Source organism: Apis dorsata, unplaced genomic scaffold (assembly GCF_000469605.1).
Source record: "Apis dorsata unplaced genomic scaffold, Apis dorsata 1.3 scaffold_68, whole genome shotgun sequence".
Classification (NCBI taxonomy): Eukaryota; Metazoa; Arthropoda; class Insecta; order Hymenoptera; family Apidae; genus Apis; species Apis dorsata.
This window is the reverse complement of record NW_006263366.1, coordinates 297,257-310,833: the sequence shown is the minus strand read 5'-3', so window position 1 is coordinate 310,833 and position 13,577 is coordinate 297,257. Positions and strand designations below refer to the sequence as shown.

Genomic DNA, 13,577 nt, shown 5'->3' with positions numbered 1-13,577 from the left:
GAAATGCGGAGAGTTTAAAAAAAAAAAAAAAAATACACGAACGAACGATAATCGACAAATGTGGAAAAAAAGAGATTTACTACGTTTACCTTTCGAGCGTAGAATTTTCCGATCGTTCCTGCAATTTGCAGAGGTTGGCAGGAATGGGATGGGTGTTGTTCGGGTCACCACCCTCGACCCCGCTGAGAAACATCTCGTTCTGATGGATCAGCTGTTCACCGAAGATGAAATGGGGCATCGAGCAGGTGAACGAGCTCACCGCGAACAGGATCATGCCCCAAGCGATCCACTTAGGCCGGTGACCTTGGCCCCCGTAATACGTAAGCAGGAGAGAGGAACCGATCTGCCCGATCTCCGTCGCTGACATTATAATACCGGTGGTCTTCGACTGTATCTGGAACAACTTCTCGATCGTCGTGATCACCGAGACGAAGTACGTGTAGTACATTCCCTGAAGAACCTGTGGAAATCACGATACAGAAATCAGCGATCTCAACGATATATAAAATTTAATATCGCTACACTATTATTAGTCGCTGTACGAATTATACGAATAAACTAACTAACGAAAAAATTTTGATCAACGACTGGTTATCAAAAATAGGGAAAGATAAGAGAGAGATATAGTCTAAAAGTTGGGTGTTTTTCAATCTTTTCTCGAGATTTGTCTCTTTTTATTTTATTTATTTATTATTAGGAAATAAGTGTTTATATATTCGCGATTCGTTCGAAAGATTGGGAAATACTCGGCAGCGACACAAGGCCGGAGATCCACTCTTCTCCCTCGAGAATTAGATTAGATCTCGATCGAAGCGAAAAGTTGATCCAAAAGCTAACCAAAACCTAACCCAAAACCAACCCAGGTGATGCAGAAGGTGACCAGGAAGGCCTGCTTCGTGGCGAAGTATTGAAGCCAGTGTGGCCTGCACGGGCCCCAGCCGCAGGACACATCGGCATCATCGAACTCGGTGTGAAGGCTGCTCGACTTCTCGTCGGACATGATCAATTTCCCGTTTTCCGCCGCTGTTATTTCGTGCAACTTTCCATTAGGTATCGATCCATTGTTGTTGTGCTGCTTCCCGCAGATCAGCCCGTTCCCGTTCGCCATTTTCGGTGGAATTATCGTGAGCGCCTCCACGTTCCCGTTCGCAAGGATTTGCGTGTCTTCGCCCGCCATTGTATCTCGTTTATTATTACCGATCCGCTACCCTGTGTTCCTCTCGTCTTCTCTCTCTCTCTCTCTCTCCTCGCAGCTCTCTTCACTCTCAAACCGGGATTCTTCCTCGTGGGAGGATCCTCTCGACCGCTCAAACGGCTTCCATTCGAACGGTCAACCTGCGAAAAAAAGGAGAGAAAAAAAAATTGTTCGATCAGTTCAAACGTAGCCGATGATGAATATCGTCGAGTATCTTTGACGAAGTAGTATCCTCGCCGGCCGGATTTCGACGAGGGAATAAATTAAATAAATAACATTCTTGGTTTTTACGCGTCGAATGATTAATTTTTTTTCTCCAAGATTTTGTACCGATGCCGATGACACGATTATACGCGATGGATATTTCGAGGAATTTCGTATCGAAACTGGTGATGAGTTTCTTCTTTTTTTCCCGCCATTTTTATCCGTTGTTATCCGTTTTTTAAAGGTCGGTTACGCGTTTGCGTAACCATCTCTACGGCGATCGTCGAGGGAGGGGGGAAGGAAGAGAGAAACAGAGAGAGAGAGACAGAGAGAAAGAAAGAGAGAGAGAGAGAGAGATAGAAAAGTGTCCAGGAATAAATCGTCAAACTCGCGGTCGCTATTTATCATCCGTTCGAAACGCTTTCGAGATGCACTTTGTATTTTTGAATAACTAAGTTACGTACGTCACGGTATTATTTATAACAACGGTCTCTCCGGTCGTCCGTTGTGTCTCTGCGAAATCGCGATTAGCATTGTGTTCCACGGGTAATGAAATTCCCCGCCATCTTTTTCAAATCTTACGCCAAGATTTACGAGAAAAATATATATATTTATTTATTAAAAAAAAAAAAGAAAGAAAGAAAGAAAGAAAGAAAGAAAATATCGTCTTTTCTCATTCCCTCGAATTGTAAATTGTAAATTTCGAGTAAAAGTGAACTTTCTATGGAACAATAGCGGAATTCCTCGATATTATTTAGAAAGCGATCGCAGGTAGATACGATTGAATTTTCAAGCAGAAGGACAAAGAAAAGAAGGAAAGAGGATAGAGATCCTTTCTCCTCGTACGGAAACGAAAGGAAACGAGAAGGTTGAAACGGCCTGTAGCCGGTGTCCTCTCACTTTCATCGGTGCCCGACTTTTCTCATTTCCCTCGCGTTCCATTGCACCGACTATCCTATCGATGCGGTTTTCACTGACAGCGAGTAGGAGTCTGCGGACTGGAACTCTATCCACACACCGGGTGCCCCGAAAGTACTTGCCAACAATTTCTCCACTCTCTCTCTCTCTCTCTCTCTTTCTCGAGCAAGTCTTTTCTCGAAGTTTAAAATCGAGAAAAGAAAGAAAATCCTTGGACTGCTCGCGTGATCGTGATCAGGAATATTATTATTCGCGACGAAACGAAGAAACGAAAGAGGAGGACGATTTCGTTAACGATCGAAATGATTCAAGAGGCAAAGAAACTTCCTGTCGAATGGCCCCGCGCATGATAATAAAACTCTTTGGAATGGCGCACGAGCGGATTTTATTTCGACGTTAATTGGCCACGCGCGGTAACCGACCTCCGAAAACCCTGTCCAAGAATACGAATGTGTTTACGGTGCAGCGTCGTTTCGCCGCGCCATTGACCCGTTAATGTTTTAAACGTCGCGCGTCTGCCTTGGATAGGTATATACCTTGGTGTATCTCACACGCGTCGAGGGAACAATCTTCCGTAAATCCATTAACTCGTCCAATACCGCTCGCAACGCCGAGGGTATTTCGCGATTTCCGTCAACCAATGGACAATTCTCTGTTCCACGCGTGTTTCTAATCGAATTCAACGGTTGATTTTACGACTTCAGAGGTCTTCAACGTGTAACCTTGACGTCTAATCCCATGCAGGAAGTGGTCGAACGATAAATCACGCGTTTCTTTAAGCTCGGCGACCGCTGTTCGATGGAAATAAAAAAAAGTTTAATTATTGTCATTAACGTTTGTTTTGACGTGGACCTGTTTCCGGAACAGGTTAACGCGTTCCAGGAACGAGGCCTTCGTACGGGTTCCTCGTTGGGATTGTCTCTTTAATCTCCTTCTAAAATCCTCCGTCGTTAATTCCCCGGCCGAGATTGCCTCGATCTTTGAACCCTGTTATACGTTCCCAACGTATGGACGAGAACAATATCTAGCGAGGAATCCATTCGTGACAAATCGACATAAACTTTGATGGCTTGAGTCATTAAAATTTTAAGCAAGCATGAGGAAGAGAAATCCTTCTATCTTCTGCTATATATAAAGTAAAATCTCGCGTTCCAAAGCGAGATTTATTTGCTTAGATTGGAAAATATAAAGGAAAATTTGAATCCCGTGCCGTGGATCAACATCAGTTTCGATCAACCGATCAAACTTTCCCTCGTTTGAGGAGGGCAATGTCGGCATCCACGACTCGGATCGAAACGAAATCGAAAGGGCGCCCTCCTTCCAATAGAGGGGGGGACCAGATGTCCTCAGATTCTCTCTCACCTTCTCCGCACCCAAACCTTCTCAACGCTCGCCCCATTTCCCTTCCTAAATCCTAAATCCTAAATCATAAATCCTTTTTTTCGACGCCTCCCGAAAATTCCTCCATCGAAGTCCACCGTTCTTTCCATCCTCCCCGATTCTTCGTCCAACTTTTTCTCGAGGAATCGAGACTTATGAATATTTATCCACGCGCAAGCCCGTGGATAACACGAAGAGAACGTTCCATTCGGGACGTGTTATTTTAAACGAAAAACGGTTTGTTTATCAGCGGCACCGGTAGAATCGGGGATAATTTTAGGATTCTGCTATTCGCTCGCCTCTTCGACTCTCTATCTCGTTCGAAAAGATTTATCGAGGATGGAACGATCGAGGTGATGGAAAAAAAAAAAAAAAAGAAAAAAGATCTATGGAAACTTGTGCATTTGCCGTTTGCGCGTAACGGCACCGTTCGATCGATAACCCGTGTCCTTTCTTCCCCTCTGGGGGAAAAGGGATAAAAAATTCCGAGGATCGAAATTTCGACGGCCACGTCGCGCGCCATTTCTCGCGCGGCCAATCACCAACCAATACCTCCTCTCGTACTCTCTCTCATCGTGATTTCGTTCAGGGGGATTTCGTACGACTCCCGTGGAACCAGGTATGATGCAACGAGAAAAGAAATTTCCGGTAATAAATTGCCGTGGTATGTTGCCGTAGGCTTGAATGGAGGACTCAAATATCTCGTAAGAGTTGTTGCTGGGAGCCCACGTGCTTGCCTCGCCGCGACGAAAGCTTACTTATTATTTATATATTATTCGATTATCCATCTTCCAATATATATATACACACTTTCATCGTTCGTCCATTCGACTCGTAGAGAGAGAGAGAGAGAGAGAGAGAGAGAGACTCGTCCTTAACCCTCTATAAAAACGAGCATCTGGCGATCCGACTAACTAACAAGAACGATCGTTTGCCCCCAATAAATTCGTCCCTCGATGAATTATGTAAACTCATCCTCTCTAATGATAATGATAGTAATAATAATAACAATAATAATAATAATAATAATAAACACGGTGTAGATTCGCAGATGCGAAACAAGTGCACGTTCCATGGATGCTGGAGGTCGTTGCGAGTGGACAATTGTCGCAACTTGTCCCAATTTCCCGTTGATCGGGTCAGAAAGATCGGCTCGCCTCCGGAGATGCAATACACGAACACACTCGGGCGAGCAGCGAGGCTCGCGTATACGTATACACGTGCACGAAAACATCGGCGTTCCTTCGTCAAGTTCCAGCAGCGTTGCGCCGCCGGAGAGACTTGGTCTAGGTCGCCTTTCACTGTCCTACTGACGTCTCGTGGTTAGTTGGTTAGTTGCTCTATTCTACTACGACTACAACTCAATGCCAGCAGCACCGTGCACACGTTGTCGTACAGAGCGACCCAAAAGAGACTACCGGCTTGGAAGGCCGAGCACGTGATCGAAAGTGGAGGCAATGGAGAAGAAAAGAAAGAAAAATCCTCCATTCGATTATGTCGATTCGAGAGATAAATCAGCCACGAAAACATCGTCCCTAAATTCCATTCCGTCGATATTCCCTTTCGTAACCGCTTTTTTCCGGATCCGAAAGTGAATGAAAAGAAAATTTCTCTCCGATCACTTTTCAAATCTAAATCTTGAAAAAAAAAAGAAAGAAAAAATTACAACGTTCGCAACAAGTTGTCACGCGGTAAACGATCGTTAATCGATCGTTTTCCAGGATAAAATAGACGACGAAAGAACGAGTTTGGAACGTTTGACGGAGAGAAAATGGGACGGAAGAAAAGGATGGATGGATGGATGGATGAAGTGGAGAACCCCGTGTCTCGTCGGCCTTTGCGCAATGGACAATGCCGCGCGTCTTTTTGCTACCTTTTCACGCTCAATTTCCCCTTTTTGAACAGCCTTTATAAAGTCATTCCGATCGATCGTTTCTACGATAGAACCGTTCTCCACAGCGGGAAAAATATAATCGATAATTGTCTAATGGTTGCTCGATGGATAAAGAAAAAGAGAGGAATATCGTAAGAAGTTATGTTATTTATACGAAGGAAAGAAGAAGAAGCAAAATCTATTTTTCTATATTTCTCTTCCATCGGCCTCGTCCGGTTTCGATCACCCGTTCGTTATTATTTATTGTTCCGGAAAAGTAGCTCAAATTATTCTTCGATCGTTCTCCATACGTCGCTCCATATACACGAACGTGAACGTAAACCAGATTCAAGATCAGGTTCAACAAGTTTGCTGGGAACATCAAAGTAGAATATAAATCTCGCTGCTTTCCACTTACTTTCTTGAGGGCAATTGCAAAGATTTGCGACACGCGTTTGCGAGCTGCCGATCGAAAGTGAATCGGCCGATAAGTGGGAAACTGCTTTCGTCGGCGAGGCCTCGTTTAATCTTCCACGCTCAAATTACACTTTTACACGAGCGTACGCCAGCTCGTGGAAAATCCAAATTGTCGTATCGTGTTCGTTTTCTCGACGAACGTTCGAGGAAAAAGACGTCGAGTCGAATTCGAGAGAGATACGAAGAGAATTGAAATGTTAATCTTCTGGAGAAGAAAGGAGTGAAAAAAAGAAAGAAAGAAAGAAATGATTGGAAGAAAGAACGAACGAACAATTAAACCGACAGACTCGTTTCTCTTTGCGAAACGAAAGTGGAAGGCAGCGGATCGCCGATTTTCCTTTCTGAAAAGGCGCGGGGCATCGTGATTCTAGATCCCATCCGAAATAATGGTGGATCGGCCGTGGTAATCGAGAGCGGATGAAAGTGGTTGCAACAATCGTTTCGAACAGTTGTCTCCGTTAAATCACAGTTGTCGTGGCAAAATCGAAAGCAGCGAAAGTAATTCCCGGTGGCTCGTAACAATAGAAGGGGAATCCCGATCCCGATCTCGTTCTGGAAAGCGGCAAAAATAGAGATCGAGAGCGAGACAGAGAACCAATTTTCTAAGAAAGTGAAAATCTCTTTGTTTCTTTGTCTCTTTCTCTTCCAATTTGCCAATTTATCAACTTGCAAATCAACGATAAATCGTAATATCGTACGAGAGAGAGAAAGAGAGAGAGAGAGAGACGATTATTGTTCCAGTTTCTTGCGAGTCACGAGATTGAATTCACATCGAATTTCGATTATTGAGCTCGATTATCGTTAATGGACTCGGCGAGAGCGAGAGGGATGGTTAACTCGTGCCATTAATTAAGATCGAAATGGAATCGGGTACGCGTGCAAAAAAACGAAGCCTAAATCGAAAGCTCAATTTCCACGGGTTTTATACGAGTCGAGCGTTGGATAACGAGAATTTAATGAAAAAAAAAAGAGAAAAAAAAAAGAGGCAAGGCGAAATGAATCGAACGAAAATAAGAGTGAAAGATGAGCTCGTTCGATATCTCGTTCGTACGAGAAAAGAAAGCAAGAGTTTAATGGAAACTAGAACATGAAAATCGTGTCATTAGAGCGGCGCGAAGACGAAACGAAGAACCGGTGCAACCAAAATCAAAACTCGTCCCTTTCTCGTCTCTCTCTCTCTCTCTCTCTCTCTCTCTATCCTTTTTTCTCTTCCCCGTCGATTTCCTTCGCTCCGATCAGCGCGCGTAATTCGACGCATGCATGATAAATGCCGCTTCCGAGCTGCCCCGTCCTATATTTTTTTCGCTGGAACCATCGATCAGCGTGCACCACACCTCGAGAGATACCGGTTACAAACGCGCGCATTATATTTCGATCGTCGATCCACGAAAATTTATACTATCTCGCGCTGCCATTAATAGCCAAGTCCGAACCGATACGGCTCGTAATGATAGATAAACGTCCCTATATTAATAACAGTCGGTATTCGGTCCGGCAATAAACTTGCACGGAAATTACGGGTAATAAAGGCTCCAAGGCTCATTTTTCTTTTTTCTTTTTTTTTTTTTACGCGGCCTTTTATACCCCTTACACCCCTCTCGGATCTCGTTAATATTTGTAACAACGAGCCCGAGGATACAACCCTTCGCGTGCACAATTGCAGAGAAAAAAACCCGTCCAATTCCAATTCCAATTCCGGATTTAGGTATTTAATATCGTAGCATCGCAGCAAAATTCCGTGTATATACGATTCCGTATATTTCCTATTCCTTTCTCTTTGCATTTTTCGAAAGAAAGCTTGACAACCTCTTCCGCCTGTCTTTCTCTTCCCCGATTATTATTCGTAGCAACGGAGCATGGATGCGCGAAAAAAAGAAAAAAGAAGAAGGGAGAGGAAACAAGCCATTTATCAATTTACTGGATAAAATTACTGGAAACAACTTCGTTTTAAATTAATCACCCGACAAAAATCCAACTCGCTGAAATCAAAGGCCCAATTATTATACAACCCGTAATAAACATCGTTCCTGAAATGACACCAGGCTCAATTAACCGGTTAATTGCCGCAACGAGACGCAATCCAATCTTTATAAACCGCCTACCGTAAAACCACGCCTATCCCAAACCCAAAACAACTCGAACGACGGATTCGATCCCGCAATATAAAGTCCGACGTTCCCTTTGGAAAGTTGGCAAGTCGCGAAAAAACATTGGCGCAAGGACGATCTCCGTTCCAACCGTTTTATTCCGAATACTCGACAACTTTTACGAGCGCGAAGGCCATCCGACGTGTCACATCCGCGCGCCAGTTCGGATTGGCTACCGCCGTTCATCGTCGACCACGGATTAGAAGACCAGATCTCGAATTACAATATTAAATGGATTCAGAGGCGTTGAACAAAGATTCTTTTCTTTGTTATTATAATTTTTAGAGATCGGAGAATTTTTCTTCAAAAGGTCGTTGGAAAATTGAAAATACAAACGGAAAGAAGAGGAAACGGATGGATGGAAGAGGAGAATAGCGGAGATGGAATATTCTGAAACGAGCAGACTGGTGATGGATAGTAGCGTGGAGCATTACGGTGGACACAGCGCGATGCAATAATAATAGATTATATTCACGACCGCGGTTGCCCCTCGCCGCAAATTACCAACAATCATGCGCCGCTATCGGTGGCATCTTTTTTGGTCAAATAACACGCCAACTCGCGCTTGCATCCAGACCGCATCAAGGCCGCCCGATGCACGCATCCGTCGCGTCCAAGCCTCGTGTCAATGTTAAACGAAAGGAAAATTTCTAATCGGCGGAGACCATCTCTTCCTCGTCCTCTGGTAATTTTCACATTCCGTGCACACCGCTCGTCGAACGGAAACGAACGTATCGCGAAGATTAAAAATCCCCCTTTCTTTAAAAGGGGGCACCGGCGATACGATGAACGATGATTCATGCGCATCCTCGTGAACCGTAGAATTAAAAGTCGTTCAAAAATTGACCATCTCGACGATCGACGAACTCGAAGAGAGCGAAAACAAATCCGAAGAATCGGGAAAAATATTCAAGGCCTGGCATTGATATATATATATAATTTCATCGATCAGGAGATGTAGAGATTAAGGACGTTAATTAATACTCGATGAGAAGGAGAGCGAGCGAGAATAAGAGGAGATAAAAGATCGAGCGACCCCCGCTTCTGGCGTGTTCGCAACTCGCGTGGCCGGCCACGTGCGTCCAACTTGGCTGTTCTTCGACACCCAAACGCGACAAACGCGAGGGGATTGCACGTGGAGCGTTAAGCGATACGAATCGATTCGAAACTTTCACGCTTCGGTCGAGCCGTGTATGGATTCGATCCCATCATCGACCGATGTGATTTATAATTACTCGTATTTCGAGTTTATACGGTTTTATCGCCGATAGCGTTGAAAGCCTTGGCAACCGTCATCGTCCTTTTTTCCCTTTCCTTTCTTCTTCTTTTTCTTTTTTTTTCCTACAGTAGTTTCAAGTTTGTTCGAAGAATTTCAAGCTTTTAATTAATAGCCAGAGATAATTTATGGCACGCGTGTAATTCCATAATTAATTTTGCGACGGGGAGAAATTTTTCGCGCACAGTTTCTATTCCGCCCTTCGTACCCTTCCCACGACCGGTCGGACACCGAGCGCTCGCTATATATTGTGAACACATTCTAGCCGGCGGATTATGCGAGTCAGGTGAACACGGTGCACAGGTGTGCCGGCGTCCGGAGAGATGGGATCGAAACGAGTGATTAGATCGATCAACAATGCCCGCCTGATAACGCGATAATGAATAATTCGTCGACGCGTGACGACATCCTTACGAGACTGTACGATCACATCTTATTCCGATTTCTCTCTAATCCCTCGAGAAAAATGAGTGTCCGTTCCATTGGAACGAACAAGTCGATCCACGGTTCGCCCAAAATTAAGTCGAACATATACCGCGATCGCGTATTAATTTTCATTAAGGAAGACTTTTATCAAGGATCCGATCGAAAAACGAGGCGAACCAAAGTTAATAAATACCGAAAAAATATTGGATAGAAGAATTCGAATGGGTTAAACGTGAACGCGGCTTGATCCCATCTCTAGCCGACCCTCACAGCGCACCGATGCACCCGTGCAGCTGTTTGCCCGCTCGCAAAGTTTTATGCACGTATTTATTTCAAGCGTTCAGCATCTATGTAAGCAGCCGGCGCGAGGGGCCTACCGGCGGTACCCTTAATGAATTCGCGGAAATCTCATTCCCCGCGAATTCTTCGGTGCGCGCGCATAAGGCCGTATGCGAAATGAATCGTTCGTAGCCTCGTTAACAACCGTCCAGAAATATTCTTGGAATCCGTGGAAAAGTGGATGGCGGTGCTGGCCTTCCTCGAGATAGAGAAAGAGAGAGAGAGATTTATTGGGAAAATTAAAAAAAAGTCAAAGTCGAAAGGGCTTTTCTCGATCTCGATGGAGCAGTTGGTCGAAATATCTAATCGAAGACATGGTTCTCTCTCTCTCTTTCTCTCTCTCTCTCTATTTTAAAATCGCGTGAAATTTGAAGAGACATAGAGATTCGTGGAGAAAGCGAATTTGTCGCTTATTCTTCGCGCGAATCGTTTTCAGAACGGACGAAAATAGATTTTGATTTAAATGTGCGAGAACGAGAGTGGCAAGTAGAGCTGTCGCTAATAAATCAGCCGTCAGCTGTCTCCCGCGACTGAGGAAGAAGAGCCCACCTGCGACCCGATTTCATCGACGATCCTGCCGATGATGAAACTTCGCTCGAACGCGTTCCACGAGAAAACTTCGCTACGTGAGAAAATCAGAGACTCGATTTCGACGAGTTTCGAGGGAGCGCGAAATACGATATATCTTCCGTTAACAATATTACCAACCAACGATCCACTTCTCTTCAAGATCGAGGATCTTCGACTTGCGATAAGATCGAAATACCGAAGACGAGTAGCTTCCACGATCGATGATCCACGACCGACGACAATGGAGCGCGCGAAATTCACGGATGGAGCGTGGCGGGGAGAGCGAAAGAAAGTGAAAAAGCCGAGGCAGCAGCTATGCTGCACGGGTGAAAGAGAAAAAGAGAGGCGAGACTGGCCGGATGACCTCGGTCGCCGAGTTGCAGTTGCAGTGCGACAGGTTCGCAGCTGCGGCCTGTCCCAGATGTCGAGGCTGACGTTGGCGTAGGTGTGAGAGATCTCTCTCTCTCTCTCTCTTTCCTTTCTTCTCCGCGTTGAATACGCGGAGGGCCGATCCGTGTCACGGCGGCTTTCAGCCAGTTTGAAAGTAAAAGTAATTGATAGATCACCGAGGATCATCCTTTTGCGTATCCATCCCTCTCTTCCAAAGGAGTGGAGGGATTGTTGGAAACATTTCAGGACGGATCAAGGATTGCTCGAGCGTGTTATCGCGGGACACGACACACATATACACGTTCGATTTCTTTTCGAACCTTCTTTTTATTTTGCTGCTAATCAGAGACGCTTGAAACGTTTATTAATAATTAAAATTCACGATTATTTCGCGATATATTTATTAGAGAGCGAACGAAAGTAGGCAAGATGGACTGGAAGTTACTTACTTATTTACCTTGCTAAGAAGGTAGAAGAAGAAAAATAAAATTAAGGGGGCGAGTGGCAACATCTTGTTTACAAGGATCGGGATGAAAAGAGGAGTCGAGATGCGGCAAACTTTTAGACGCAGCAGGTGCGCATCTGCGACCTACTCTCTAAATCGATGGTAAGCATCGGTGACGTAGCCGTAAAACTGCATCGGATCGTTACCACGTGACGCGACTGTGCGCATAAATCGCACGAATACTTTCGAATATTTTTTTCAACGCGATACGATTCTCGCGCCAACATATATCGGGTGTATCCCACGTCGTACGTATATGCGTACGTGCAATAGTAGCGTGTCATAGTTTTAATATAAATATAGTCGGATGTAGTGGAGTTTATTAGCAGTACAAAGATGAGGGAGAGATCGTTGCGGTCGGAGTTTGAAACTCGAACCTCTCAATTGAGCCGTCACACGAGCGACGTCTTCCACACCTAATTCCAGTATCGAAACGACTGCCACCTAGATTATTAATTGGAAAATAGCTCCAAGTGTCCTTCTACGAGCTATTCGGCCAATTTCGTCCGGTCCCTCAATAGTGGTTTGCAAGTTGAAAGCGAGGCAATGGACACTCTGTATTCAAACTTCGCTTTACGGACGATGCTCACCTCGAGCGTCGAACGACTCAGCCAAGAGCTTGGCTCGAAAAAGAAAAAAAGAGGAAAAACGCTTCTTCGACCAATTATCTCCACTCGTGGAAATTTATATCGATAACAACACCTGGTACAACTGACACATGGTATAAATAAATCCGGGGGCAGAAATAATTAAGAGAAAAAAAAAAATAAAAGGAAAAAGAGGTCAACGACGAACCCAAAGGAGGGTTGAGAGAGGGGTAGAAGAGAAAGGGGAGACGAGCGAGAGACGCAGAATCTCCGAGAGGATCTGCTCTAGCGGAGAGCGCGGCGTGTACGCAGCTGCGGAATGTCCCATATTCCCATGGTGAACTCGGACGCTCGATAATCGAGATATCGAGGAGCACGTAGGTAGGTAGGTAGGTAGGTAGATAGGTAGATAGGTAGGTAGGTAGGTAGATAGGTAGGTAGGTAGGTAGGTAGGTAGGTGCAAGCCTGGAGCGCGAACGACACGGTCCCGGCTTCCACGCGGTTGCATCATACACTCGCATTACACACACTTTGCTTGATGAAACAAATTGGTATGACCTGGTCTAGCCTGGCTGCCGCTTCTCTCATCGACACCCTCCGGCTACCATTCCTCCCTTCCACTCCTCTCCACCCGTCCCCGTTCTTTCTTCTCCGTTTCATTGAAGGAAGTCGTTTAAAAGAGAGGCCGAGCGATTCTTCGGCCCGAGGCCAATTTCCGTGTAGCAACCGTCACGCCAGTTTCCTCTATGCCTCTTCTATTTCGCCCCTCCCACCCAATTTCAATTGATTCCGATTACGCCGTGACGTGTCGTGGTACGCGTAAGTGGAATCTTTCGCTACGAGATCGTGCTCCTAATCCACCACTCCTCCTCCTCCTCTCGTTTTGCTCGAAACCCTACTAATTGCCCGCCTACACACCTACGAGCGTCGCGCGCCTGTATCCGTTTTTCCCGCTTCAAAAACCCCTTGTGCCCGAATCTTTACCCACTCCATCCACTGGATTGCTCATTGTCGTTCGCCGATTCCCCGCTCTCCCTTCTTCCTCCGTACCGGAGGAGACGTTCGAATCAATTCCCTCGTGACCTGGTCAAAGTGGAGGAAAAAGGAGAAACTGGAGCAAGCAGTTCTCTGAGAGAACGGTTCGTTTTCTGAGCGAAGGGAGACTCTCTCTCTCTCTTTTTCCGCTGGATTCGTCCGCTGGATTCGGGCGAAAATCACGGAGAGTAGGTGGAGGAAGAGAAAGGAGAGGAGGGCTGATCCGGAGGAAAAAGGAAGGAAGAACGGACGTCA

The 13,577-nt window shown here is 45.4% G+C and overlaps 1 protein-coding gene across 4 annotated transcripts in view; it reads right to left on the bottom strand.

The window, feature by feature from the left end:
* The window catches only part of LOC102679526 (solute carrier organic anion transporter family member 74D), a 79,445-nt gene that overhangs the window by 8,928 nt on the left and 56,940 nt on the right, over nucleotides 1-13,577 (bottom strand). For 3 of the 4 annotated variants that reach the window (XM_031515389.1, XM_006610014.2, XM_006610012.2), the window contains 2 exons: nucleotides 860-1,335; nucleotides 90-460 (listed from right to left, as the gene is read on the bottom strand). In XM_031515389.1, coding sequence (XP_031371249.1) covers nucleotides 90-460; nucleotides 860-1,177 — 689 coding nt within the window. In that variant the 5' untranslated portion in view covers nucleotides 1,178-1,335. Of the gene's footprint in view, nucleotides 1-89; nucleotides 461-848; nucleotides 1,336-13,577 lie in introns of those variants that run through there. The other variant, XM_031515390.1, reaches the window with a different exon arrangement.